The sequence below is a fragment of the Carassius carassius genome, chromosome 3 (assembly GCF_963082965.1).
Source record: "Carassius carassius chromosome 3, fCarCar2.1, whole genome shotgun sequence".
Classification (NCBI taxonomy): Eukaryota; Metazoa; Chordata; class Actinopteri; order Cypriniformes; family Cyprinidae; genus Carassius; species Carassius carassius.
This window is the reverse complement of record NC_081757.1, coordinates 4,009,104-4,036,479: the sequence shown is the minus strand read 5'-3', so window position 1 is coordinate 4,036,479 and position 27,376 is coordinate 4,009,104. Positions and strand designations below refer to the sequence as shown.

The 27,376-nt window shown below is 36.2% G+C and overlaps 2 protein-coding genes across 3 annotated transcripts; both read left to right on the top strand.

The window, feature by feature from the left end:
- The first annotated feature begins 106 nt into the window (after positions 1-106).
- LOC132116461 (thialysine N-epsilon-acetyltransferase-like) lies at positions 107-4,159 on the top strand. The gene is made up of 6 exons (XM_059525303.1): positions 107-315; positions 1,188-1,239; positions 2,655-2,738; positions 3,528-3,629; positions 3,701-3,741; positions 3,890-4,159. Exons 1-6 carry the CDS (start codon positions 253-255, stop codon positions 4,061-4,063), a joined length of 516 nt encoding a protein of 171 aa, XP_059381286.1. The 5' UTR covers positions 107-252; the 3' UTR covers positions 4,064-4,159.
- An 11,557-nt stretch (positions 4,160-15,716) lies between these two features.
- Positions 15,717-26,106, top strand: LOC132116451 (thialysine N-epsilon-acetyltransferase-like). Of its 2 annotated transcripts, none has more exons than XM_059525281.1 (6): positions 15,717-15,817; positions 18,597-18,648; positions 18,762-18,845; positions 25,508-25,609; positions 25,681-25,721; positions 25,870-26,106. In XM_059525281.1, exons 1-6 carry the CDS (start codon positions 15,755-15,757, stop codon positions 26,047-26,049), a joined length of 522 nt encoding a protein of 173 aa, XP_059381264.1. In that variant the 5' UTR covers positions 15,717-15,754; the 3' UTR covers positions 26,050-26,106. The 2 variants fall into 2 exon arrangements, with proteins under 2 accessions (XP_059381264.1, XP_059381272.1); XM_059525289.1 differs by lacking the exons at positions 25,508-25,609; positions 25,681-25,721; positions 25,870-26,106 and adding exons at positions 19,912-20,013; positions 20,105-20,145; positions 20,295-20,531.
- Positions 26,107-27,376: the final 1,270 nt, after the last annotated feature.

The following is a 27,376-nucleotide window of genomic DNA, read 5'->3' as shown; positions in this document are numbered from 1 at the left end:
CTGCTGTTTTAAAATTAAAGGTTCATTTACAAAGATGTCTTTACCACATAATTGCATAAATGGTCATTGGTGATGACGGAACTGTTTTATCACATCAGAACCTGCAGATGGCGCTGTTTTAGCAGTTTCTAAGAGCAGCGTGAGAGTCATAGCAACACAAACACATCGCTTCCGTGTTTACATTTAAGAACATTCCACGTTGACAAACACTCCGATTGTGTTGCTCAGCTTGTTATTATTGTTGAACACGGGATGGATTTCACGATCCGGGCCGCCACGCTCGAGGACTGTAAGGACATCTCGCGGATGATACTGGTGAGTGGACGTGCACGCGCCTGTCATGTGCGTGCGTCCATTTATGACGATTTTAGAATCTTATGAAAAATAGAATCACAGATCTGATGCGTCAAAGACAGCGTGCGTAATCTTTTCATTATCTTCCAAACACTGCTACTGTTAGAACGTGTAACGTACGTAATTGCATCAGTGTTTTTGATGGCAGAGTTACAGTAAGCCAAATTCATTTGACACACTGTAACCTGATACTTTCCTATCTTTGAGTCTAGAGAATGGCGTTTGGAATGCTGGGAAACGTGCAGTAGCCTTCACCTGTCAGCCGCGACTTTATTATTGTGCTTGCTTTGAATCGTGGATGCGCAATGACGTCATAATAATAAAGACGAAAGGGTGCGAAAATGCAGGCCATTGTCACGTCATGAATTAGATCTACCTAATTACTAAATCCTTGTTAGTTATTGGTGCGTGCGACAATGGAAAGAAATTACAAATTAAACACTTTTTGCTCATGTCAGAATAATGGAAACAAACATCCATTACAAAATATAATCGTATTCAAAATATACTTTAATGATTGATATATTAAATTGAGTTAAAAACTGTAATATTTTATATATTGTGCCTGCTTGAATGAAATCCTGTGCAGTAAACTCTTAAGCAATTTCTTTACAAAGATTTTATATGACTTCATATGTAAATGTTGGCTAGGAAAATGGTGCACGGTGCACTGTGAGTTCAAGATAAAATGACTGCCTTGATGTAGTGTGTATATTAGTCATTCCTTCATTTTTACCAATATTAATGTCATCGTGTATGCATCATGTGCCTGAAAAGTGAAGAAAATTGGCTTGTTACTGAAATTGTTTCTATTGTTAAATCCTTCATACTAGGAACTGGCTGAGTATGAGAAAGTTTCAGACCAGGTGAAGATTACACAAAGAGGTAGGTCTGATTGTCACATCTCTCCCGTACAAGCCCACATGGAAAGAACCTATATGTGGATATATGCGCATATATGAAACCTATATGCAGTGTATATGCACATATAGGCAAAATTGAGGTGCATATATGTGCATATATAGGAAATATAGGTCTCCGGTATTGCTTCTTCATATCCACTATACATACAAGATATGTCTTCTATATAGCTAATGGCAGGATCTGGTCATTTTGTAGTCATACATGATGCCTGGCTCATATTTTCTATTATCAAAGCAAAAACTAAGAATTAACGAAAAAAAATTATGCAAGAACTTATGTATGTGGGAACATGTGAAATTGGTATCACATGTAATTGGCATGTTATGGAATTTAACTATGGCAATATATTAACATGATACACAGAGCCGGACAGTAACGGAGTACATTTACTTGAGTACAGTACTTAAGTACAATTTTGAGGGATCTGTACTTTACTCGAGTATCATTTTTGGGGAGTACTCATGACTTTACTCAAGTACATTTGAGAGGCAAATACTGTACTCTTTACTCCGCTACATTTCTATCCATAACCGTAAGTACCCGTTACTTCAAATATTTCCACTATTATTTTTCCACTAATATTTTTCAAATATATCCACTATGGGACCCGGTCTCAAAACATCGGTTTCACTCTTCCAAAACGCCAGATCCGTGTGGTCGGAAATGCCTATCCGCTAAAAAATGTGTGCGCCGGAAAAAAAAAAAAAAAATCTCGGACACCCTATCAAACGTCATTGGATAGTACAGGGAGGAGGAGGAGGCGCGTCATGACAGACCTTCAAAGAATAATAAAGATACATTTTTTTTCTGTTCAGTTTTTTGTCTTATTTTTGTTCTTGTACTATTTGATTGTTCTTGTAAATACATAATGTACTTTTCTATATTTTGGACTTTTATTTATGTTACCTGGCAGGTTTTTTTGTCTTATTTTTGTTCTTGTACTATATTTTTTGTTTTGTACTATTTGATTGATCTTGAGTAAATAAATAATGTACATTTCTACATTTTGGACTTTTATTTATGTTGCCTAGCAGCTATGGATTTTAATTTTACTATTATAGGTGAACATATAGGTGCATATATACGTGCATATATGTACCTATATAGGTATATGTATGCACATATATATGTGTACATATATGTGTAAATATATGTGTGCATATATGTTCATATATATGTATATATATGTTCATATATATGTACATACAATATAGGGAAACGGCCAATTTATATATGTCACATATATTAAAAACCTATATTGAAACATATATGTTTATATAGGTTTTTTCCATGTGGGAACAATGATTTGCTTGGAATAATAAATTCTGGGCATTGCTTAGTAAGAATTTAAAACCAATCATGCTTCTCTACTGTAGATCTGGAGCAGGATGGATTCTCTAAAAACCCTTTTTTCCATGGAATTATTGCTGAAGTGCCAGAGCACCACAAGTCTAGAGAGGGTGAGAAAAAATAACCATGATTTATTATTTATCTTTCTTATTTATCTTCCTATTACAACATGAAATAAAATCAGCTTTTCTTCTGCTTTTCCCTGTAGTAGGATACAAATGTTTGGCTAATCTGGGGATGTGTGTCATGTCTAGCCTGAGTGCATAGTGGTTACATAAGCTTGTTTGCCCTTTTTTTCTCTTTGAATGTACTTCCTCACAGTTACATATACATTTTCTAAACCATTTTAAAGCAACATTCACTATATACCTGTATTGCATATATGTATTGTTGTGGTATTTATCCACGCATTAAAAGTTTACCCAAAAAAGGAAAATTTCACAGTTTAGCCATCCTGGAGGCCATCTAAGATGAAGATGAGTTTGTTTCTTCATCAGAACAGATTTGGAGAAATTTTACATCACTTGCTCACAAATGGATCCTCTGCAGTGAATGAGTGCCGTCAGAATGAGAGTCCAAACAGCTGATAAAAAAACATAACAATAATCCACCAATTAAATATTACGATGTGAAAAGCAAGGCTACATTTCTCCAAATCTGTTCTGATGAAGAAATAAACTCATCTCAATCTTGGATGGCCTGAGTATAAAATATTTTTTTAGTCGTAAACTACTCTTTTAATTTCCTGGCTAAATGTGCTAACTGTATGTTTTACAACTTGATATTGTTTGCCTGGAGTATGTTTGAGATTTTGTGTTAATATTAGTGTAAATCTTATTTTCCTTTTTTTTAGCCATCAAGCTGACAGAGATGATTCATGTAGGTGTATCTCTTCACAGGTCACACCAAGGTTGGTTACTCTCTGTACTTCTTCACATACAGTTCATGGAAAGGTCGGGCAGTGTACATGGAGGATCTGTATGTGATGCCAGAGTTCAGAGGTAAGGAAACACTGTGTGCTTTCATTTATTTGAATTGAAAGTAAATTGTTCTTTTCTGTGAGTATTTGCAGGTAAAGGCATTGGCAAGGCTCTGATGTCCAAAGTTTCCCAGGTGAGAGGGGTTTATTTATACTAGATTATAGCAACATATGGCACACGATCACAATACATAAGCAAGGAATCTGTTGCTAGCAAATTGAGAATTCAATTATTGTTGATTGTGTATGATTTGACATGTTTGTGATTATGATCACCCTCAGCTTGGCCTGGCTGCTGGTTGCACTCAGATGAATTTCACTGTATTGGACTGGAACAAGTCATCTCTTGACTTCTACCTAAAGCAGGGCTGCTGGGATGTGACCTCTGACCTCGGCTATCACTGCATGCGCTGTGAGGGTGATGCCCTTGAACACTTGGCCCAGGGGGACGTTTAAATTTTTGAAGCACATAGATTCACCCATCAACCCCTGAGCCACAAGTAACACGTTGTTTGATAAGCACAGGAAGACACAGAAAAACTGCCAGTTAAAATGGGGAAAATGAAATAACCATGCTCATGCTCATATCCTAAATACTGCAACTTTATGAGGTGATATAGAGGAGCATTATTGCAGAGAACAACAGACAGAAGATACTTCTTATTTATGTTGCCTCAAAAAAACATTGCTTCATTCTACACATTTAAAATAGTGAAGTCTGGCCTAACCAAAGATTCAGAAGTACACTGTTGTGTTATTAGGGATCACATCTATATTGGACATATTATGACATAATAATTTTTCTACTAGTGGAAAGAGTGGAAGGGATATTGTTACACTTCGTGCTGTTACAGTCGTTTAGAATTTAGAATCTTAGATGTTCTACTTAAATAGCCATTTTAGTATTTAGCCATATATAATGTGTCATTTTATTTGTACATCTGAATATTTATTTGTACGTTTGAACATCTAGTCGCTCTCGCTCACAAAACCACTTGATCTAAAATTATACACAAGTAGTGCTCTGAAACTGTATATGAAGAACTGACTGGTACACAAGATTCACAGCCACCTAGAACATGAAGATGTGTCTGTTTATGCTGAACATGCACAGATAGGAACCACATACTTTACTTGACTAACTTTTGGTAACTGTTACCAGTTATGACAGAGAATAATCTTGCTAAAAGTAGATTTATGCAATACAATTGCAGATTAGCGGTTAGTGGAACCATGCTTGGATTTGGCTTTTCTGAATTGTTTACTTTGCCTTGTAGATTATTTGTGTGCAGTTTTTAGTAACCAGATAACTTATGTTTATTGCCCAAGAAAATCTTGTGCTGTTACTGAATACATCATAAGCGTGAACAATATACAACCCGTAAGTACCTTAGTGTGTAAATTTAGTTAGTAATTAGTAACATTTTATGACCTGTTAGGATAGAACTGTTATTTTGTAGCACTTTAGAGAACATCTGTGTAGCCTCATTGAAAAGATGATGGCAGAAAAGTTACAAGCTGCTGTAACCAATGTACTGTGGAGTCTGTTCTGTCGGCCAATGATTAAAGTACCTTTGTCCATGGTTGTGCTACATGTGTTTTTACTTGACTAAAAGCTTTTTAAACATTGTGATTTAGATTAGTATTTAACAAAACTATGCACAGGTAATCATAGAATAAACACAGTAAATGCCATCAAAGCTCATTTCTGAATCAATGACCATAAGATTAATCGTAACTGGAAGCAGGATTCACATTTGGCCTGCAGATCACCACATTTCCAATCTGCTGATTCGCCAACATGTTGCACTTTCCACACTTTAGGCAACTAGACATAGACATCAAGTGGTCACCCAGAGAAACAATTATGTTACATTTGTGCGACTGAGTTCATTTTTTTTTTTTCATTTTCATTGTGTTTTTCTTCTTTTGTAATGGCATATTTTTGATAGTTTCTGAAAAAGTTATGTTCAGTTTTATAAAGTTTTGTTCATTATTATTATTCCAAATGTAATTCCATACAATTAACTATACCATATTTAGGACTTTGGCCTGCGCACTTCACTGAGGAAATCAAGTTGTATTAAAAACAACCGAGACAACAGTTGTGAAGTGCATATGTTATTTCACTTAAGCTTTTAAATGCTCAATCGACTGCCAACATTTCGTAAAAAAATAAATAAGCTGTTAATCAGACCCAGGCTCATTTACTGACTCATAATGATCAAACTCACTGTCAGGATTTTTGGAAGGGAAAAGGGAGAGCAAAATTAGACACATCTTCAAAAATATTGACATTTATGTTAGGAAATGATTAAGCAATGACTAGACTGTGCTGTTTGTCATTTTAGAAACTATAGAGGTGGAAAAAGACACATTACATTAGTATTCAAAGATAAAAGCAAACAATTTAAATGTCTTTTGAAGGTATAGGTTCATATTTGAATAATCCCTGCTAATACCACGTACATACAGTCTAGGTCTATGTGCCTTCTATATGGTTTTATGAGCTGATTCATGTGACACAAATAATATAAATGTGTATTGCTGGAGTTTTTTATTAATATAGTGCATGTGGTTGATTGCATAAATGCTTAGACTAGTGTTAGAAGTTAGTCATCTAAGTTTTTCAAGGTCATAAGTCTTAATAACTCGTCATTAAAGCAGTTACATAATTGGTCTAATTTGAATCGGAAAAGAGACTAATTGCCCCTTGGTTTTATGCAGCAATCGTCTTTCTTTCTTATAATAAATTTTCTCTTCGCAATCCAGGGCGGTGATAATTTAATCAGCACTCTTTACTCTTTAAATCCATGGGCAGACTTTGTAAAACCTTAGAGAACAACCAGTTTAACCAGCCTTCTAAAAAAGGCACGCGGACAAGCGCACTTGTTGATTTGAGGCAGGACAGAGAGAGCTAAATAGTATTTCGCTACAGAATAAGAATACTTGGCACCACACGAGGGGGGAAGGAAATCTGTTTTCCACTGCTGTGCAGGACTCACTTCCCTGCAGTGCACACTTGAGCACATGGACGCAGAAGTGCTTTGAAATGACACCATGATCTATTTGTCTAAGAGAACACGAGGAAGTAATGTCAAAGAATCAGGTCTCCGTAAGATGCGAGTAAAATCCAAACAACATGAGAAGGTGATTTGTGCAGCACAGCATTAGTGCAAGAATTTCTAAGGCACTGATAATGGATTGATCATACACACACACACACACAGTATGTAGCACTTGTGTCCTCCAATGTAAATATCCACTGGACCAGTTCTAGACTCGAAAGGAGTGAGGAGGAACATATAAAGTGTATACAGGAGACCAGAAGTTGAATATAAAAATAACACTTAAAGGGTTAGTTCACCCAGATAGCAAATTTATATAATTAACAACTTACCCTCATGTTGTTTCAAACCCGTAAGACCTCCGTTTATCTTTGGAACACAGTTTAAGATATTTTAGATTAAGTCAGAGAGCTCTCAGTCCCTCCATTGAAGATGTGTGTACGGTATACTGTCCATGTCCAGAAAGGTAAGAAAAACATCATCAAAGTAGTCCATGTGACATCAGAGGGTCAGTTAGAATTTTTTGAAGCATCGAAAATACATTTTGGTCCAAAAATAGCAAAAACGACGACTTTATTCAGCATTGTCTTCTCTTCCGTGTCTGTTGTGAGAGAGAGTTCAAAACAAAGCAGCTGGATATCCGGTTCGCGAACGAATCATTCAGTTCACCAAATCGAACTGAATCATTTTAAACGGTTCTGTCCGAAAGAACGACTGGTGATCCAAAAACCGATGCAACTGGTTCTTCACTCGTGAACGAGTCAATCTATTGTTCGTTATCTGGCTCGGCTCGGTGTTCATCTTCAGTTCTCTCTTCACAGCAGTTCAGTCAGTGTACTGTTTGAGTGCATGCATTACTCCGGGATATTGGTTTGTTTGAACTCAGAGGGAGTGTCAGCCACATTAAACAAGTAAACAGCTTAAGTCATTTGTGGATTAATGCGTATTAGAGATGCGAACTGTTTAAAACGATTCAGTTCGATTTGGTGAACTGAATGATTGGTTCGCGAACCGGATATCCAGCTGCTTTGTTTTGAACTCTCTCTCACAACAGACACGGAAGAGAAGACAATGCTGAATAAAGTCGTCGTTTTTGCTATTTTTGGACCAAAATGTATTTTCGATGCTTCAAAAAATTCTAACCGACCCTCTGATGTCACATGGACTACTTTGATGATGTTTTTCTTCCCTTTCTGGACATGGACAGTATACCGTACACACATCTTCAATGGAGGGACTGAGAGCTCTCTGACTAAATCTAAAATATCTTAAACTGTGTTCCAAAGATGAACGGAGGTCTTACGGGTTTGAAACAACATCAGGGTAAGTTATTAATTACATAAATTTGCTATCTGGGTGAACTATCCCTTTAACTGTAACAATAATAATAGCAAATACAATCACATTTCAATACAGATCAATAAAACATTTAAAAAATTTGTAAAATTTTGATATCATATAATACTGTTCATTTCATGCAATAAATGTAATAAAGTTCTGTTTGTGTGTAATGTAAAAAGAGAGAAAAAACAAAAAACGAAAAAATATTGTATCAAATATATTCCAGAGCAATCACTAATTCTCTGTCAATTGAACATATGCACGATTACTTCCTGGTTTTAGATAAGCCAGCTCAGTCATATCCAGTCAGTTGTACTGTGTTTTAAGGGGAGTGCCCTTTTCTAAGTTTCTCTACAAAATCCATTCAAAATTTGAAGAAAATTTTTGTTTAACAAGAGGACCAAACTTCCACATATAACATTTCAGGAATGACAAACACGGGTGTTAAATATTACGCAGGTAAATCTGCTAAATTGTTCTGGACTCTTTGCTACGATTGACAGTAATAACGGAAGACAAGCCGATGTCAAAATAGAGCGGTCCATTATGTGATTCAGATTAAATTCAGAGCAGCAAAACTACAACAGTAACAAGTTTGTATTGACTAAATATATTTAGCAGCTTTTACGGTTAAAGATAAAAATTTAAAAGTGTAGTTACTAAATTAAATCTAAAAATATTTCAAAATATTTAATGCATTATTTAATTGTTATACCATTAATATTTAACTTATTTCATTTGTAGTTAACTAGTTAAGTATTTCAATAATTCTCCCTTATACTCTGTTGGTGCTGGGGCATTTTTTTTATTATTATTAAATGACATGAGTATTTGATTCCTGCACTTGCTATACTTTATACTTCAGTACAATAAAAGTACACAAATTTGGAGTTAAAATCTTTAAAGTGAATTCTACTGCACAGCTATAGAGTTGAGAGGGCAAATATTATAAGTGTTTAGAATGTATTCAAGACTATGAAGGTAAGTAATCAATCATACCATTTTGATGTCAATTTGGGAGATAGCATCACTAATGTTAGCCTAAACCAGTGGTTCTCAAAGTGTGCTATCAGTCCCTCTAGTGGTACACAGAGGAATCACTAAGTTAATTATAAATTAATGTTAAAACTATATAATAAGCAGTGTTGGGAAGGTTACTTTGGAAATGTAATAGGTTACAGATTACAAGTTACCCTGTTTAAAATGTAATAGTAGTGTAACTTTTTCAATTACTTCATTAAAGTAATGTAACTAATTACTTTTGAGTACTTTTTGATTACTTTTCGAAATTTGTGAAAATTAAAGAATAATAAATAAAAGCATATACATCAACTTAAATACATTTATCTAATAAGCATGTGACGTATTCTGTGTAATAAACTCCTGAAACATTGGTTATTTTTTTTAAACTGCTGTCTCTTTGTATATGATGATAGTTTTCTCAAAATAAGTAAAATGCACATGAAGTGACACAGAGCAGTTCTAGAAATTATGTTTATGTGCTCGTGTACTCCTATATTGAGGCGGCAGAGGTTGAAAACACTGCGAGCTTCAGTAGGCCTATATACGTGTAGTAAATGAAACCATGTCTTTGCCATTAATTTACAGGAGGGGCGGACTGGTAAAAAAATTCAGACTGGAGAAAAAAACTCATACAAACAAATTCATGGACAAAACTATTTTTTATCTATTTTAAATCTTTAATTTGGGGATATGCAAAATAATTAAAAGTTCTCTCCTGAACTGCACCTTCACTTCCATTTTTCTCTTCAGTCTCTTTATTTTGCCCTGTTATCCATCTCTCTCATGACTTTAATACTCAAGATTGAACAAAACTATACTTTACAATACAATACTCTACAGTACAATATCTTTATAGAAAAATCCTAATACTGTACATGAGTCATGTTTTTCCCTTACAAAAGTTAAACATGCTTTTATTAGCCTATATAAAAGTAAAATAACCTTGTTTTTTTTTTTTTTTTTTTTGCAAATGGATTTGTATTTATTTTTAAATAAATACATTTGTAAAATAATTTTACATTTTTGGTTACCACAGTTAAACAATAGTAACCATTTTCTCTGGATTTATAGTTAAATATTAAAATGTTAATTTTCGTAAGGGTTGTGTTGTTGTCTGTCGTAGCTCACTAAACCTATGAAAAAATCGGATTTTTTTTTTCAGCTAAATTCCTACTGTAACATTACAACTGATAATAATGATGTCCTTTATATAGTATTTTGAGTGATGACTGATGAGCAACGTGCTGCTGCTTGATTAAATAAATAAAAAAACAAAGACAAAAAAAGCATCTTTACAGATGAAACTGACCTGAAACCCTGAACAGTAGTTCTGCTTCTCTGCTCCAGCAGTCCACTGTATTCTCTCTCTCTCTCTCTCTCTCTCTCTCTCTCTCTCTCTCTCTCTCTCTCTCTCGCATTGATTACTCTATGAGTCTGATCCAAACCGTTTGGCAGAGGCGCGGAGAGCGCGCGAGTCATGACTAACACTTCATGACTTATTAGAGATTTAATTATCAAATGGCGGATTCGCAAATGATCGCTTTAGTACATTCGGCAGGCAATTATACAATAATGATATTAAATAGTGGGACAAAATCGGCTGCCAGACCACCGGGAATTGTCCTGGTTCTCCCGGTGTCCAGTCCGCGCCTGATTTCCACAGACACGCAGAATGTGCAGGAGACATATATTGCATTTTTGGGGCTTAATATTCACAGACACTAGTCCATGTCATGTTTTGATTCAAGTGTACTGACATACTTTTGATTTAGTCATCCAAAATGTGGCATATTCCGTCCGCGTTAGGCATTCCGTTTTTATGACTGGATTCTACGAACCAGACTGTATTTCCGTATCCCGGAAATTATTAGGGCGGTATGTCTCAGAATAGTCAGTGCAATTTGGGAAAGAAATCAGTTAAATCTGTATGTGGATGTGTGTAAATATTCAAATGTAATCCCCTTTGTAATCGTTAAAAATTTCATAAGTAACTGTAATTTAATTACTCATTTTTTCGTAGTAACTGTAACTAATTACAGTTACAATAATTTTGTAATTAAATTACGTAACGCCGTTACATGTAACTAGTTACTCCCCAACACTGATAATAAGACTCTATAAAAACATAGACGTAGTGTCCGTGACGTCACCCGTAGACTCCTGAAGAGTGTTTTTGAAGCTCAAAGTGTGCAGAGCGGGCCGTCGCCATCCTGGCATCGCGTCACCGCGCGACTCTCCTGGACAAAAGCCACGCCCACCTATCGCGACAGCAGTGTCAGCAGTGGCAATCCACCTGTCACTCAAGAGGCCACACCCTTAATTATGCAGAACTTTAAGTCTTAATATAATTTAAACGGATGAGTTATAAAAAAAATTCACCCCCTCACAGTTGTCATGAAGGGCAAAATTAGCTATTTAGACCAAAATCATTTTTTGCACCAGGCTGTAAACGTTTTTTTAACATGGGGAGTCTATGGGACTGACTCCCTTTTGCAGCCAGCCTCAAGGGGCCAGTCGATGAATTACAGTTTTAGTCACTTCCCTGTTGGCTTCACGAGAGAGAACGGGAGGTTGCTGCTCGGTTAAAACACAATACATTTGAACTTAACTGTAAAAACAACTTTATTCAAATAAAGATTAAGTACAATACAGTTTTTATTTAAATTTTAGGTACAACACATTTTTATTTAATCATTATTTATGTTTTTTTTTTTACCTGTTTATAAGCACAGTGCAGTGTTACTGTTAATGTTCAAACTAGGGCTGCACAATGTGTCGTTTAAGCATCGATATCGTGATGTACGAATCCACGATAGTCACATCGCAGGATGTGCGATGTAGGCTGTCATAGTTGATCCATTATTAATTAACTGTACGGGCCAGCTGCTCCCCGGCCTTTGACGAATGTGATTCGCGGATTAATTGCACAGCTTAACCATCATAGAGTGAAAGTTTTGACAGGGCAGAGAGAGAGAGAGAGACAGAGCGCGCGAGAGAGAGAGAGCACGCGAGAGAGAGAGCACGCGAGAGAGAGAGAGAGCCCCGGCCGCACGCTCACCGTCTTCAAACAACACGAGCGCTGTCTTGTTCTCTCTCCCTCGCTCATATTAATCAATTGACACGATGGTGTCGATGTTTAAATCATTTAAAATGAGAATGGAAGTGTGCTCACCCCATTTTTGTTAGATTTCATATTAGATATTAGATTAGGTTTCATATCGCAATATACTGTATATCGCAGAAAAATAAAATATCGCAATGTCATTTTTTCCCAATATCGTGCAGCCCTAGTTCAAACTGTATATTTACAATGTTAAAGTGGCTGACAACAGTAAATATTCTTATTAGGAATATAATTGTCTGTTTTTTTGTTTTAGTTTTTATTGTGCAGAGCTGTAGTTGAATAGTTAGGCCTAATATGCTACTGAATTTTAATGCAGGTTATTGGTATAAAAAGTTTGAGAACCACTGGCCTTAACAGTTACTTTTTTAGCAACAACAGTGTTTAGTTGTCAGCATTTTAATGTAGTTACATGTCTAGGTAATCGCCTGGGATGTTATAAAGAGCGCTCCATGTATATGGTCAATTGGTTACCAGGCAACGTAACAAGTCCTCTCCTGACAAAGGCTGCCATCTTAGGGGCCGTCTACATATCGCGTATTTTGCGTTCATTTCAAGTTCGTTATTTCCAGGGGGGCAGGGTTTCATATTTTTTTGAAGCACCCCTGGGCGCCGCTACGTCATCTACGTCGCTACGCCATCTACGTCATCAACGTCATCAAGCTCAGTTTGGGTCTGCGCAGTACCATAGACAGTAAAAGAAATGGACACAGCGACCCCGTTGGATTCCACGGATAAAAATGTCAATTAGAAGCACGCATAGACAGTAAAAGATTGCCTGCGAGCTTCTCCTCCTGTCCATACGGTAATTTCTCTACTGTACGACAGAGAGTCCTTGGTTATGACGCAATCGTTAGCCTATTTTTTACAAAAACTGCTTCTACAGGGCCATAACGTAAGATACAAGGTAATGGAGCCTTTTATACATTTTCGTGTTTCTTTAGAAATAATTAATGGACAAATGGAGTCTTTAAACGCCTCAGATTTAAAGTTATTCGCTGTCAAAGTGACGCCAAAATGAATGGGAGTCAATGGAATGCTACTAGCAGGTGGGGGTCCGCTAGCCAATGACAGCGTCCAGGGGTGCTTCAAAAAAATATGAAACCCTGCCCCCCTGAGCAGTATGCAGTGCTTCTAATTGACTTCACTTGTCTCCGTTCAATCCAATGTAGGCGTGCAGTATGCGCGCTCATAATGGAAGCGACGCGGTCGCAACGCGCTTGTTTTTTTCCAGGCGTGTGCGCACCGCATCGAGTTAAAAACAGATCAACTTTTCAGAATGCCACAAGCGCACCGCAGGTCATGTGACAATAACCAACCAATCAGCTTCATCCTCGTAACAACTTTGAAAGCTCAGCCAAGATGAAGGAACAGCTGACCATAGCTATATATGGATTGCCATTTTGAAATAAATTTAGTAGCAGAACTATTGCAAGCGATTTTTAGTGCTGCAAATCCATTTATCCTTTGCTGAAATTTCCGTGTCTTCATGGAGAAAGCAGGTCATGGTTGCTTAGCAACAGCAGACGCCTCTGGTGCGCAACTGCCCGAGCGGGAGGAGAAAGCGGTGCGCCTAGCGTTTTCCACGCGTTTTTAGGCGCGATATGTGAACGGCCCCTTATTCTCTTGACATGCGCTCTTCTCCATGTACACATACACACACACATCACGGGAGAACTGTTGTCCCATGTCAAACTTTTTAACTGGAACATAAAACCTGACCTGGACAATAGAACATTACTCCATCAATATAGCACAATTCAAAACAGCTAAAAATGGTAGCAGAACAAGGCATTTTACTCACTACTCCAGTGTTTTATACAATTACATGTTATTATAAACAGCATAAATTAATATTTCATTAATATCAATTTAGTTTTTGCTATGTAATGGCAGACTCATCTACAAATCAAGCAGATACAGTAACGAGATACAACAACTCACCAACAGATATAGTTAATTCGCCCCAAATTGTTAGTTTAGGATGAAGCTCAGATAAGTATCGTTAAGTCTTCCTTTTTAGCTCTTTAAATAAACTTTTAACAAGTTAAACAACGTTAATACTCAGCTTCCTCTCCTCTTCGACCGTTCAAAGTAAGCGCGGCGCGCTACAGTTGCACGCGCAGTTGGGCACTACGTTCGGATTTCTTAAAGGGGAAGCGTCACAATAATACCATTAAAGATGTTTGTGTTTCTATGAATTCTTAGTCGCATGTAATTCATTTTAACTTATTCAGACATTATGAAATATCATATTTATTATATTTTCCTTACTGTATTATGAATTTCAGTTTTCATTTTTGTATATATTCATGTAGTCTGCAATTTTATGGTTTACAAGTACACACACACACACACACACACACACACAAAGTTTTACTCTAAAAATGTAAAGTTACTCCTAAAAGTAAGTAATTAACAGAATCAAATAAGATCCTACAGGACAAAGTGAATTTCCTTTTAAAAATCACAATGTCCAATATGATACAAATCAATAAAAGATACATGAAAATTTTAAATCCCATTAAATAAAACACAATGTCCAATAAGATTCTAACCATCAAATAAAATCCTAAAGGACACAGTTAAATCCCATTAAAATCAATCAGAATGTCCACTAGGATTCTAAGAATCAAATAAAATCCAATAGAACAAAGTTAAATTCCATTAAAATCAATCAGAATGCCCAATAGAATTCTAAGAATCCAGTAAGATCCAAAAGGATAAACCGAAATTCCAGTAGGATTTTTTTGAGGCTATCATGAAGAATGTAATGGTATAATTTCGAAGCACTTGATTATACAAACATACAGCTGCGGCACCGCTGGGGTCTGCGGGACGCGTTTTTATGACCCTTCCAGACTTTGCGCGCTGGGTGCTGTGAGTTATGGCCTATTTAGTTTCTAAAGTCGCTGCCAAGTGTGATGGTTCTGTTGCCAATTTTGCTCCATGTTTAGGTCAATTTACTGGAAAACTTAGACTACTTGACATTGCCTTTTAAGCATTGTGTCTCGTAAAAGCGTTTGTGTAATTATGATTAAATGATTTGCAACTTGTAAACTACCATTTAGAGTCTCAGCTTCCCCTCAGATAAGGAATGGTTAACCAGTGTTGGGAAGTAACATGTAACGGAATTACGTAAATTAATTACAAAATAAAAGTAATTCTAATCAGTTACAGTTATGAAAATGTTAAGGATTACAAAGGGGGTTACATCTGATTTTTTTCTCACACACTCCCAAATACAGATTTAAGTTGAGTTCTTTCATACATTTCAGTGACTGCTCTTAAAAATATGAAACGCCGATGTTTCATAATTGTATATATAGGGTTTATGTATAAACTTCATTTTTTTTCTGCGACTTTTTTTCGAAGGCATTGTTAGTTTCCAGTGTTTCCTGTGTACTGGTGATGACGGAACTGTGTTATCACATCAGAACCTGCAGATGGCGCTGTTTTAGCAGTTTCTAAGAGCAGCGTGAGAGTCAGAGCAATATAAATACTACATCCCTTCGGTGTTTTCATTTAAGAATATTCCACATTGACAAACACTCCGATTTTGTTGCTCAGCTTGTGATTATTGTTGAACACGGGATGGATTTCACGATCCGGGCCGCCACGCTCGAGGACTGCAAGGACATCTCGCGGATGATACTGGTGAGTGGACGTGCTGTATGAAGTACCTGAAAGTCATACTCAAGTAAAACTACAGATATCTTAACAGAAAATTACTTTAGTAGATGTTGAAGTCACCGTTTAGAATATTACTTGAGTAAAAGTTTTAAAGTATGTGATAGTAAATTTTCCCCATTAGAACACTTTTTTTTCTTGGTTGATCATAATATGCATAACTATATACTATTTATTAAAAACAGGCTTAAATAAAGAACAGGCTTTTGTGTTGATAAAGAATAATCAGTCCAATGTTGCATATATAACAAAGAAAGATAAGCAATTCTTCTTTTAAATGGCTTACACCAAGTAATACTGGATTTAGAGGGTGACAAAGCAGCAGACCCAAACGGGCAACTATGGCAAATATACCAGGGGATTATATTTAAGGCACTTGAAGTTCCTTAAAAGCATGTGACATCAAAATACATAGAAATTTCTCAAAAACAGTAGAAAATATTCAAATTTCAGACTCACTGAATGGTATTCAGATTCAGCAGTGGCACAGGAATAATTATTTCATAATGTCTCAGAAAGCAGTGATGGAGGAGCAGTCAGTAACTTCAAATGGACGTGTTTAAGGACCTTTTTATAACTTAAACAGTAGCAAAAGGATGAAAAAATTGCTATCAGGCTGTTATAATACTATAGAGATGAAACTAGGTATTATTCAAAGAGTGCAAGACAACTGGGCAAACAGGATATAGTCTTTATAATAGTTCATAAGTTTAACATAGGCATATCCAGGAGATTCTCAAAAGTCAACTCATTTATCCATAACAGCTCTCAAGGTCATTTCAGGAACCAGCGGGTGAAGACATAAACCAATGTTGAAAACAGTTCAAGTACAAATTGTTTTCAGGATTTTTTGATGAGTAGAAAGTAAAAAAGAACAGCATTTGTCTGAAAAATAATCTTTTGTTTTAAATGTATTTACTGTCACTTTTGATAAATTTACTGCATCCTTTCTGAATAAAATTATTAATTTCTTTCCACCCAGTAGTATTTATTATTTCCCCTAAAACAACTGGATAATTGACAATTGGTGATAATAATGTTTATCTAATATCTAATATCTAATAATGTTAACTAGAATCTAGTTTATTACATAATAAACTAATAAATTTAACTCGTTTATTAGATATTAAAACCATAAATTGGCTGGCTGACTGGCTGGCTAGCTATCAGTCTGTTTTAGTGTTGTGGGGATTTCAGTGCAGTTTACATAGTTACGTCCAGTAGGTGGCGGCAAGGGACTGTTATGAGTGAGTCTGTCCGTCAGCAGAAGTACCCGGCTGCAGCCTGCAGATCAAGGCGGGGCTGCACCTGGGGTGTGGTTGCACGTGTAGCCCCGCCCCATACCTACTCTGATTGGTTCATAGGAAAGTATGTTGTTTAAAAAGCTAAAAACGCTGTGCAGTTTTATAAAGCCTTCATTATAATCCACAGAAGATATTAGCCTGTTACTCGCCATGTCCCTGAAATGATTTTGTTAAATTAAGCTTATCTTTAGGCTAACAGACGAACAACCCACTACATTTAATACAATAATTTGGTTGATTATCCACAGTGGGAGGATCAGGTCTTCAGATAGAGCAATTAATTTTTTTAAAATTAGATTATTTCATCTCATCAGAGTATTAGAAAGGAAATGGAAATTGAGGTATTAGTATTATTTTAATATATATAGCATGACAAGACAATTATTGTTATAATTATCTGTTATGCAGTTGTGGGATTACAAATTTATAAAATGTTAAATCTAGGTTCCGATGTAATAGTATGTACATTGTGTTTTTACATTTTGAGGTTAAGATGATGACATTCTGAGATGATCAAGTCAAGCAACCCAGTTACTGATTGAATTAGCACCTTTAATGACCTTTTGTCTTTGTACTCTACCTTGCCATTTGGCTTTTTAAGACTGATTCAATTAGGACCTATGCATTTGAATGACCCTGTTATGCCAGTGAGATCAAGGCTGGGAAAATTCCTGATTCCACTTGCATGTTTTTATGTAAATTGTCTCCACCTCTATGTATCCATTCCCCTTGAAATGTATATAAACTCCAAAGTATCATTGCTTTGGTTAGACTTGGATGACTGCAGCGACGCACAACGAGTTCTCAATAAAGAGTAACTTCTGTATGAAAGATATCCCAACGTCTCCTGGTCTTCGCTTCTGAGTTTCCTACACAGTTGATAAATGACACCGTAATAGGCTAATGGTATAGGCGTAGCGTGACCACTAGACTACTATGCCTTTGTCATGTCATAAATTTGATGATGTACCTAATTACTAAAACCTTGTTAGTTATTGGTGCGTGCAACAATGGAAAGAAATTACAAATTAAACACTTTTTGCTCATGTCAGAATAATGAATATAAACATCCATGACAAAATCTAATTGAATTCAAAATATACTTTAATGAATGATACATTAAACTGAGATAACTGTTAAACTTGCTACTGTGCCTGCTTGAATTGCATCCATGCTTTCTTAAGCAATTTCTTTACAAATATTTTATATGACTTCATGTGTAAATGTTTTGCTAGGAAATGTTATCTCAAGCAAAAATGTGCTTCGTTCACATTGTGCACTGTGAGTTCATGATTAAATGACTGCCTTGATGTTGTGTAGATATAAGTCATTCTTTCATTTTTACCAACATTAATGTCATCGTGTATGCATCATGTGCCTGTAAAGTAAAGAAAATTGTCTTGTTACTGAAATTGTTTCTATTGTCAAATCCTTCATACTAGGAACTGGCTGAGTATGAGAAAGTTTCGGACCAGGTGAAGATTACACAAAGAGGTAGGTCTGATTGTCACATCTCTCCCGTACAAGTACAATGATTTGCTTGGAATAATTAATTATGGGCATTGCTTTAGTAAGAATTTAAAGCCAATCATGCTTCTCTAAATTAGATCTGGAGCAGGATGGATTCTCCAGAAACCCTTTTTTCCGTGGAATTATTGCTGAAGTGCCAGAGCACCATAAGTCTACAGAGGGTGAGAAAAAATAACCTTCATTTATTATTTATCTTGATTCTTATTACAACATGAAATAAAATCAGCTTTTCTTCTTCGTTGCCCTTGCAGTAGGATACAAATTTGTTGTCTTATCGGGGAATGTGTGTCGTCATGCATAGTGGTTACATAAGCTTGTTTGCCTTTTTTTTTCTCTGTGAATGTTCTTCCTCACAGTTACATATACATTTTCTACACCATTTTAAAGCAACATTGCCACAGCATATATGTATTGTGGCATTTATCCATGCATGACTAGTTTACCCATCCTAGAGGCCATCTGAGATGAAGATGAGTTTGTTTCTCCATCAGAACAGATTTGGAGAAATTTTACATCACTTGCTCACCAATGGATCCTCTGCAGTTAATGGGTGCCATCAGAATGAGAGTCCAAACAGCTGATAAAAAACATCACAATAATCCACTATTAATCCTCCAATCCATCAATTAAATATTACAATGTGTGATCTTGAAAGTGTTGCTCCTTTCCAAATGCAAGTCCATAATGTTCCCTCCAGTCAAAACGTCCATCCCCTGTCCTCTCACAGTAAAATCCACCGACATTTTAAGAACTGTTTTGGGCCGGTTTTGCTTGTAAACAGTGCTTGATCTGTGCATATTTCTCTCCTGATTAAGATTCAGAGATGACTTTTTCACAAGAGAAAGCAATATTATGGATGGAGGACATTAATTGATGGACTGGAGTCTTGTGGATTACTTCTGTATGGTTGTGATGTTTTTATCAGCTGTTTGGACTCGGCACCCATTCACTGCAGAGGATCCATTGAGCAAGTGATGCAAGGCTACATTTCTCCAAATCTGTTCTGATGAAGAAATAAACTCATCTCAATCTTGGATGGCCTGAGTATAAAATAGTTTTTTAGTGGTGAACTACTCTTTTAATTTCCTGGCTAAATGTGCTTACTTACAACTTGATATTGTTTGCCTGGAGTATGTTTGAGTTTTGTGTTTACCTTGGTGTTAACATTAGTGTAAATCTTTTTTTCAAGCTGACAGAGATGATTCATGTACGTGTATCTCTTCACAGGTCACACCAAGGTTGGTTACTCTCTGTACTTCTTCACATACAGTTCATGGAAAGGTCGGGCGGTGTGTATGTTGGATCTGTATGTGATGCCAGAGTTCAGAGGTAAGGAAACACTGTGTGCTTTCATTTATTTGAATTGAAAGTAAATTGTAAGCCCTTTGACTGATTAATGATTTTCTGTGAGTATTTCCAGGTAAAGGCATTGGCAAGGCTCTGATGTCCAAAGTTTCCCAGGTGAGAGGGGTTTATTTATTCTAGATTATAGCAACATATGGCACACGATCACAATACATTAACAAGTAAATCTGTTGCTAGCAAATTGAGAATTCAATTATTGTTGATTGTGTATGATTTGACATGTTTGTGATTATGATCACCCTCAGCTTGGTCTGGCTGCTGGTTGCACTCAGATGAATTTCACTGTATTGGACTGGAACAAGTCATCTCTTGACTTCTACCTAAAGCAGGGCTGCTGGGATGTGACCTCTGACCTCGGCTATCACTGCATGCGCTGTGAGGGTGATGCCCTTGAAGAACTGGCCCAGGAAGACCTTTAAATTTTTAAAGCACATAGATTCACCCATCAACCCCTGAGCCACAAGTAACAAGTTGTTTGATAAGCACAGTTAAAATGGGAAAAATGAAATAAGTAACCATGCTTATGCTAATATCCTACATACTGTAACTTTATGAGGCGATGTAGAGGAGCATTATTGCAGAGAACAACAGACAGAAGATACTGCTCATTTATGTTGCCTCAAAAAGTGCATTACACATTGATTTATTCTACACATTTAGATTTAAATATTTAATTTTATGTTTGAACATCTACTCGGTCTCGCTAACAAAACCACTTGATCTAAAATTATACACAAGTGGTGCTCTTAACCACTTACCTGTCAACCCCCCCACCCCCCCATTTTTCGGCATGGAGACACAGATGACTTATGAGTCTTTCTGACTAGATACATAATCAACATATGTTCACAAAGCTGACACTTCAAAATTTACAGTTCAAGAATCAGAATTTCTCAGACTGTTATGATAATTAAGACATATAAGCCCAAACATGAAAATAAAAATATTAAAAACATATTTTTTTAAAAGTATAAAAAAATTGTTGATGTAGGATATGATTTTAGAAACATAATGAAACTAAAGCCAGAAGTCTACTAATGCTTTATTTGAAAATTCATTAATATAATTTCTAAAACTGAACTTTATGAAACATTTTCTAAGGCCATGTCATGTGTGTTTTTAATGAAGGTTAATAAAATTGATTTATAACTGTTGTAAGCTCTCCTTTGTGCTGTCTCCTTATGTTTGCCTCTGCAAACTGCCTCACTCATGATTCTGTTGTTCTTACGAAATGAGCCTAACATTATTACATTACATTATTCTTTTTTTTTTCAGCCATTATTAGCCTTTTTCTGGTATTTCAAGGTCTACCAAGCCACATTGCTTCAATCCCAGTATACATTTACCCCACTATTATCAAAAGTCTTACTATAAAAATACAACAAAATATTTTTTTAATGACCTTACGTGAATAATTATGAAAAAATGCATTATGCTATGCATACACCTGCTATGTAGCTGCATTATAGCTAATGTTCACTATATATCACCATACTTGGCTGTATGTCATGTCATTTTCATTTTCACTTTCATATGAGGAACCAATTGGTACACAAGATTCACAACCACCTGTAACATGAAGATGTGTCTGTTTATGCTGTACATGTACAGACCACATACTTAATTTGACTAACTTTTGGTAACTGTTACCAGTCATAACAGAGAATAATCTCACTAAAAGTAGAATAATGCACTTCAATTGATAATTAGCTAAATCCTATTTGTTATTGGTTAGTGGAACCATGCTTGGATTTTGCTTTTCTGAATTGTTTACATTGCCTTGTAGATGCTTTTTGTTTACTTTGCCTTGTAGATTATTTGTGTGCAGTTTTTAGTAACCAGATATTTTATGTTTATTGCCAAAACGTCTTTGGCAAGAAAATCTGAATACATCATAAGCGTGAACAATATACAACCCGTAAGTACCTCAGTGTGTAAATTTAGTTAGTAATTAGTAACATTTTATGACCTGTTAGGATAGAACTGTTATTTTGTAGCACTTTAGAGAACATCTGTGTAGCCTCATTGAAAAGATGATGGCAGAAAAGTTACAAGCTGCTGTAACCAATGTACTGTGGAGTCTGTTCTGTCGGCCAATGATTAAAGTACCTTTGTCCATGGTTGTGCTACATGTGTTTTTACTTGACTAAAAGCTTTTTAAACATTGTGATTTAGATTAGTATTTAACAAAACTATGCACAGGTAATCATAGAATAAACACAGTAGATGCCATCAAAGCTCATTTCTGAATCAATGACCATAAGATTAATCGTAACTGGAAGCAGGATTCACATTTGGCCTGCAGATCACCACATTTCCAATCTGCTGATTCGCCAACATGTTGCACTTTCCACACTTTAGGCAACAGCGACATCAAGTGGTCACCTGGAGAAGCCATTAGGATTTATCACATTTAGGACTTTGGCCTGCGCACTTCACTGAGGAAATCAAGTTGTATTGAAAGCAACCGAGACAACAGTTGTGAAGTGCATGTGTTGTTTCATTTAAGCCTTTAAATGCTCAACCGATTGCCAACATTTCGTAAAAGATTAAATAAGCTGTGAATCAAACCCAGCCTCATTTACTGACTCATAATGATCAAACTCACTGCCAGGAAAACATCCAGTTGTTTGGGATTTTTGGAAGGGAAAAGGGAGAGCAAAATTAGACACATCTTCAAAATATTGACATTTATGTTAGGAAATGATTAAGCAATGACTAGACTGTGCTGTTTGTCATTTTAGAAATCAAAGAGGAAAAAAACTGGTCATAAGTTTTAATAAGTCTTCATTAAGTTGGTTACATAAAAACAGATTGGTCTAATTTGATTTAGAAAAGATAATAAATTTTCTCTTAGCATTTCGGTGTGGTGAATATTCGGTATTGTAAATATTGCTGTTCCATTCTGGACAGTTTATGCAATAAACGCAGTTATGTAATTTAACGAAGTAAAAATACTTTGTTACAGTACTTAAGTATTTTTGGGAGTATCTGTATTTTACTTCAGTGTTTATATTTCAGGTAACTTTTACTGTTACTCCACCACATTTCCTTATTAAAATGTAGGCTACACTTTTACTCCGATACATTTCCCTTTATGAAATTCGTTACTACAAAACAGTCCAAGTATACAGACTGCAGGAAAGCAGGTTTGATGAATCAGTGGTCTGGCGTTTGCGACTTAGACTCCTAAAAACACTTTTGCTCATGTAAGTGGTGGAAATTGTGATTCTTTTAAGAGATTAGTTCCTTTTCAGTTCGTTCCCAAAAATTATTCGCTAAGATTCGTTCACTGACCATTTCTTCATATTACACAAATACGCCTGCAGGTGGCGAAAAAGAGTCACATGATGTCTTATGTGTTATGTCTTAAGTCAACGAATGTACTTATTACAAAAACTGATTTGGCTTTATTAAAATGTATGCATAATCGCATTAAATAGTCTAAATGAGTTGTTCAGATGAACAAAGCACGAGGTTTAAACTTGGAGTTATGTTCTGTATGCTAAATATGAAAACGAGCGTATGTGCACAGTACCTAAAACTGCGCTTTGTATCTGCTTGAATTGTATCCATGCTTTCTTCTGTGCAGTAAACTCTTAAGCAATTTCTTTACAAATATTTTATATGACTTCATATGTAAATGTTTTGCTAGGAAATGTTATCTCGAGCAAAAATGTGCTTCATCCTCATGGTGCACTGTGAGTTCAAGATTAAATAACCTTGATTTATTATTTATTTTGGCTCCTATTCCAACATGAAATAAAATATGCTTTTTCTCTTTGAATGTACTTCCTCACAGTAACATATACATTTTCTACAGAATTTTAAAGCAACATTGCCACAGCATATATGTATTGTGGCATTTATCCATGCATGACTAGTTTACCCATCCTAGAGGCCATCTATGATGAAGATAAGTTTGTTTCTTCATCAGAACAGATTTTGAGAAATTTTACATTACATCACTTGCTCACCAATGGATCCTCTGCAGTTAATAGGTGCCGTCAGAATGAGAGTCCAAACAGCTGATAAAAAAACATCACAATAATCCACAAATAATCCATCAATTAAATATTACGATGTGAAAAACTGCATGTTTGTAGGAAACAAATCCTTCAAGACTTATCTTGAAAGTGTTGCTTCTGGCCAAATGCAAGTCCATAATGTTTCCTCCAGTCAAAACGTCCATCCCCTGTCCTCTCACAGTAAAATCCACCGACATTTTAAGAACTGTTTTGGGCCGGTTTTGCTTGTAAACAGTGCTTGATCTGTGCATATTTCTCTCCTGATTAAGATTCAGAGATGACTTTTTATTATTATGGATGGAGGACATTTATTGATGGAGTGGAGTCTTGTGGATTACTTGTTGTGATGTTTTTATCAGCTGTTTGGACTCGGCACCCATTCACTGCAGAGCATCCATTGAGCAAGTGATGCAAGGCTACATTTCTCCAAATCTGTTCTGATGAAGAAATAAACTCATCTCAATCTTGGATGGCCTGAGTATAAAAAAGTTTTTTTAGTGGTGGGCATAGATTAATTTTTTAAATCTAGATTAATCTCACTGTAATCTTGGAATTAATCTAGATTAAAATGGCTCATTTGAATTCTGCCGAAGGCATTCAGAATATGTGTGCTACCCAAATAAAATAATGACTAAAAGTAACGTTTTTTAGAACGGGTTTTTCAAGACAGGTAGTGCATTAGATCAGGGGCAACCGTTCATGCGGTTGTGGTCCGTCAGTGCGTTCCAGGAGCGTTGCGTCTGCAGCAGTGCAGCGATTGTTCACGTACCAAGTAGCGGACTGCAAACGCGTCCTGTGTGAAAGCACAATAAGTATGAGTCCGTGCTGCTTCAGCACCACATACGTAACGCACACGGACTGCATACACACTCCAGACGGATTAGGTGTGAAACAGGCATGCATCTTGTCGAGGTTTCCATTGGGAAGCTTCTTTAAAAAAATTAAAAAATTCCCTGAAGCAAACCCGGCAGCATCTTAGCTGCATCCATGTTAGCATGTCATGTTTAATGTGGTAATTTCACAGTAGGCATACACACAGGTTTAAAGACTCGTTCCCGCCCCCTACAGATTCAGCTAGGTATACATCCGCGCTAAAATATCAAGGTAAAAGTCATCATAGCTCGCCTAGTATAGACCCAGCTCTCAACCCAACTTTGAGAATAGATTAACGGCGATATTTTTTTTATCGCCCGATAAGAGTCTCCCGTTAACGCAATACGTTAACGCCGATAACGGCCCACCACTAATTTTTTTAGTGGTGAACTACTCTTTTAATTTCCTGGCTAAATGTGCTAACTGTGTTTTACAACTTGATATTGTTTGCCTGGAGTATGTTTGAGATTTTGTGTTAATATTAGTGTAAATCTTATTTTCCTTTTTTTTGCCATCAAGCTGACAGAGATGATTCATGTAGGTGTATCTCTTCACAGGTCACACCAAGGTTGGTTACTCTCTGTACTTCTTCACATACAGTTCATGGAAAGGTCGGGCAGTGTACATGGAGGATCTGTATGTGATGCCAGAGTTCAGAGGTAAGGAAACACTGTGTGCTTTCATTTATTTGAATTGAAAGTAAATTGTTCTTTTCTGTGAGTATTTGCAGGTAAAGGCATTGGCAAGGCTCTGATGTCCAAAGTTTCCCAGGTGAGAGGGGTTTATTTATACTAGATTATAGCAACATATGGCACACGATCACAATACATAAGCAAGGAATCTGTTGCTAGCAAATTGAGAATTCAATTATTGTTGATTGTGTATGATTTGACATGTTTGTGATTATGATCACCCTCAGCTTGGCCTGGCTGCTGGTTGCACTCAGATGAATTTCACTGTATTGGACTGGAACAAGTCATCTCTTGACTTCTACCTAAAGCAGGGCTGCTGGGATGTGACCTCTGACCTCGGCTATCACTGCATGCGCTGTGAGGGTGATGCCCTTGAACACTTGGCCCAGGGGACCTTTACATTTTGAAGCACATAGATTCACCCATCAACCCCTGAGCCACAAGTAACACGTTGTTTGATAAGCACAGGAAGACACAGAAAAACTGCCAGTTAAAATGGGGAAAATGAAATAACCATGCTCATGCTCATATCCTAAATACTGCAACTTTATGAGGTGATATAGAGGAGCATTATTGCAGAGAACAACAGACAGAAGATACTTCTTATTTATGTTGCCTCAAAAAGTGCATTACACATTGCTTCATTCTACACATTTAAAATAGTGTCTGGCCTAACCAAATATCCAGAAGTACACTGTTGTGTTATTAGGGATCACATCTATATTGGGTATTTTATGAAATAATAATTTTTCTACTAGTGGAAAGAGTGGAAGGGATATTGTTACACTTCGTGCTGTTACAGTCGTTTAGAATTTAGAATCTTAGATGTTCTACTTAAATAGCCATTTTAGTATTTAGCCATATATAATGTGTATATGTAATGTGTATATAATGTTTTATTTGTACATCTGAATATTTATTTGTACGTTTGAACATCTAGTCGCTCTCACAAAACCACTTGATCTAAAAGAATACACAAGTAGTGCTCTGAAACTGTATATGAAGAACTGACTGGTACACAAGATTCACAGCCACCTAGAACATGAAGATGTGTCTGTTTATGCTGAACATGCACAGTTAGGAGCCCCATATTTTTGGTAACTGTTACCAGTCATAACAGAATAATCTCAATAAAAGTAAAACAATGCACTACAACTGCAAATGAGCTAAATCCTATTTGTTATCGGTTAGTGGAACCATGCTTGGATTTTGCTTTTCTGAGTTGTTAACTTTGCCTTGTAGATTATTTGTGTGCAGTTTTTAGTAACCAGATATTTTATGTTTATTGCCTAAAGGTCTTTGGCGAGAAAATCTTGTGCTGTTACTGAATACATCATAAGCGTGAACAATATACAACCCGTAAGTACCTCAGTGTGTAAATTTAGTTAGTAATTAGTAACATTTTATGACCTGTTAGGATAGAACTGTTATTTTGTAGCACTTTAGAGAACATCTGTGTAGCCTCATTGAAAAGATGATGGCAGAAAAGTTACAAGCTGCTGTAACCAATGTACTGTGGAGTCTGTTCTGTCGGCCAATGATTAAAGTACCTTTGTCCATGGTTGTGCTACATGTGTTTTTACTTGACTAAAAGCTTTTTAAACATTGTGATTTAGATTAGTATTTAACAAAACTATGCACAGGTAATCATAGAATAAACACAGTAGATGCCATCAAAGCTCATTTCTGAATCAATGACCATAAGATTAATCGTAACTGGAAGCAGGATTCACA

What these genes read in the sequence shown, in the direction of transcription:
- LOC132116461 (XM_059525303.1), top strand. Translation starts at nt 253, where the DNA reads ATGGATTTCACGATCCGGGCCGCCACGCTCGAGGACTGTAAGGACATC. An exon ending in GGTGAAGATTACACAAAGAG is followed by an intron (nt 1,240 to 2,654) that starts GTAGGTCTGATT and finishes TCTCTACTGTAG; the next exon opens with ATCTGGAGCAGGATGGATTC. An exon ending in GCACCACAAGTCTAGAGAGG is followed by an intron (nt 2,739 to 3,527) that starts GTGAGAAAAAAT and finishes ATCTCTTCACAG; the next exon opens with GTCACACCAAGGTTGGTTAC.
- LOC132116451 (XM_059525281.1), top strand. Translation starts at nt 15,755, where the DNA reads ATGGATTTCACGATCCGGGCCGCCACGCTCGAGGACTGCAAGGACATC. An exon ending in GGTGAAGATTACACAAAGAG is followed by an intron (nt 18,649 to 18,761) that starts GTAGGTCTGATT and finishes TCTCTAAATTAG; the next exon opens with ATCTGGAGCAGGATGGATTC. An exon ending in TGATGTCCAAAGTTTCCCAG is followed by an intron (nt 25,722 to 25,869) that starts GTGAGAGGGGTT and finishes GATCACCCTCAG; the next exon opens with CTTGGCCTGGCTGCTGGTTG.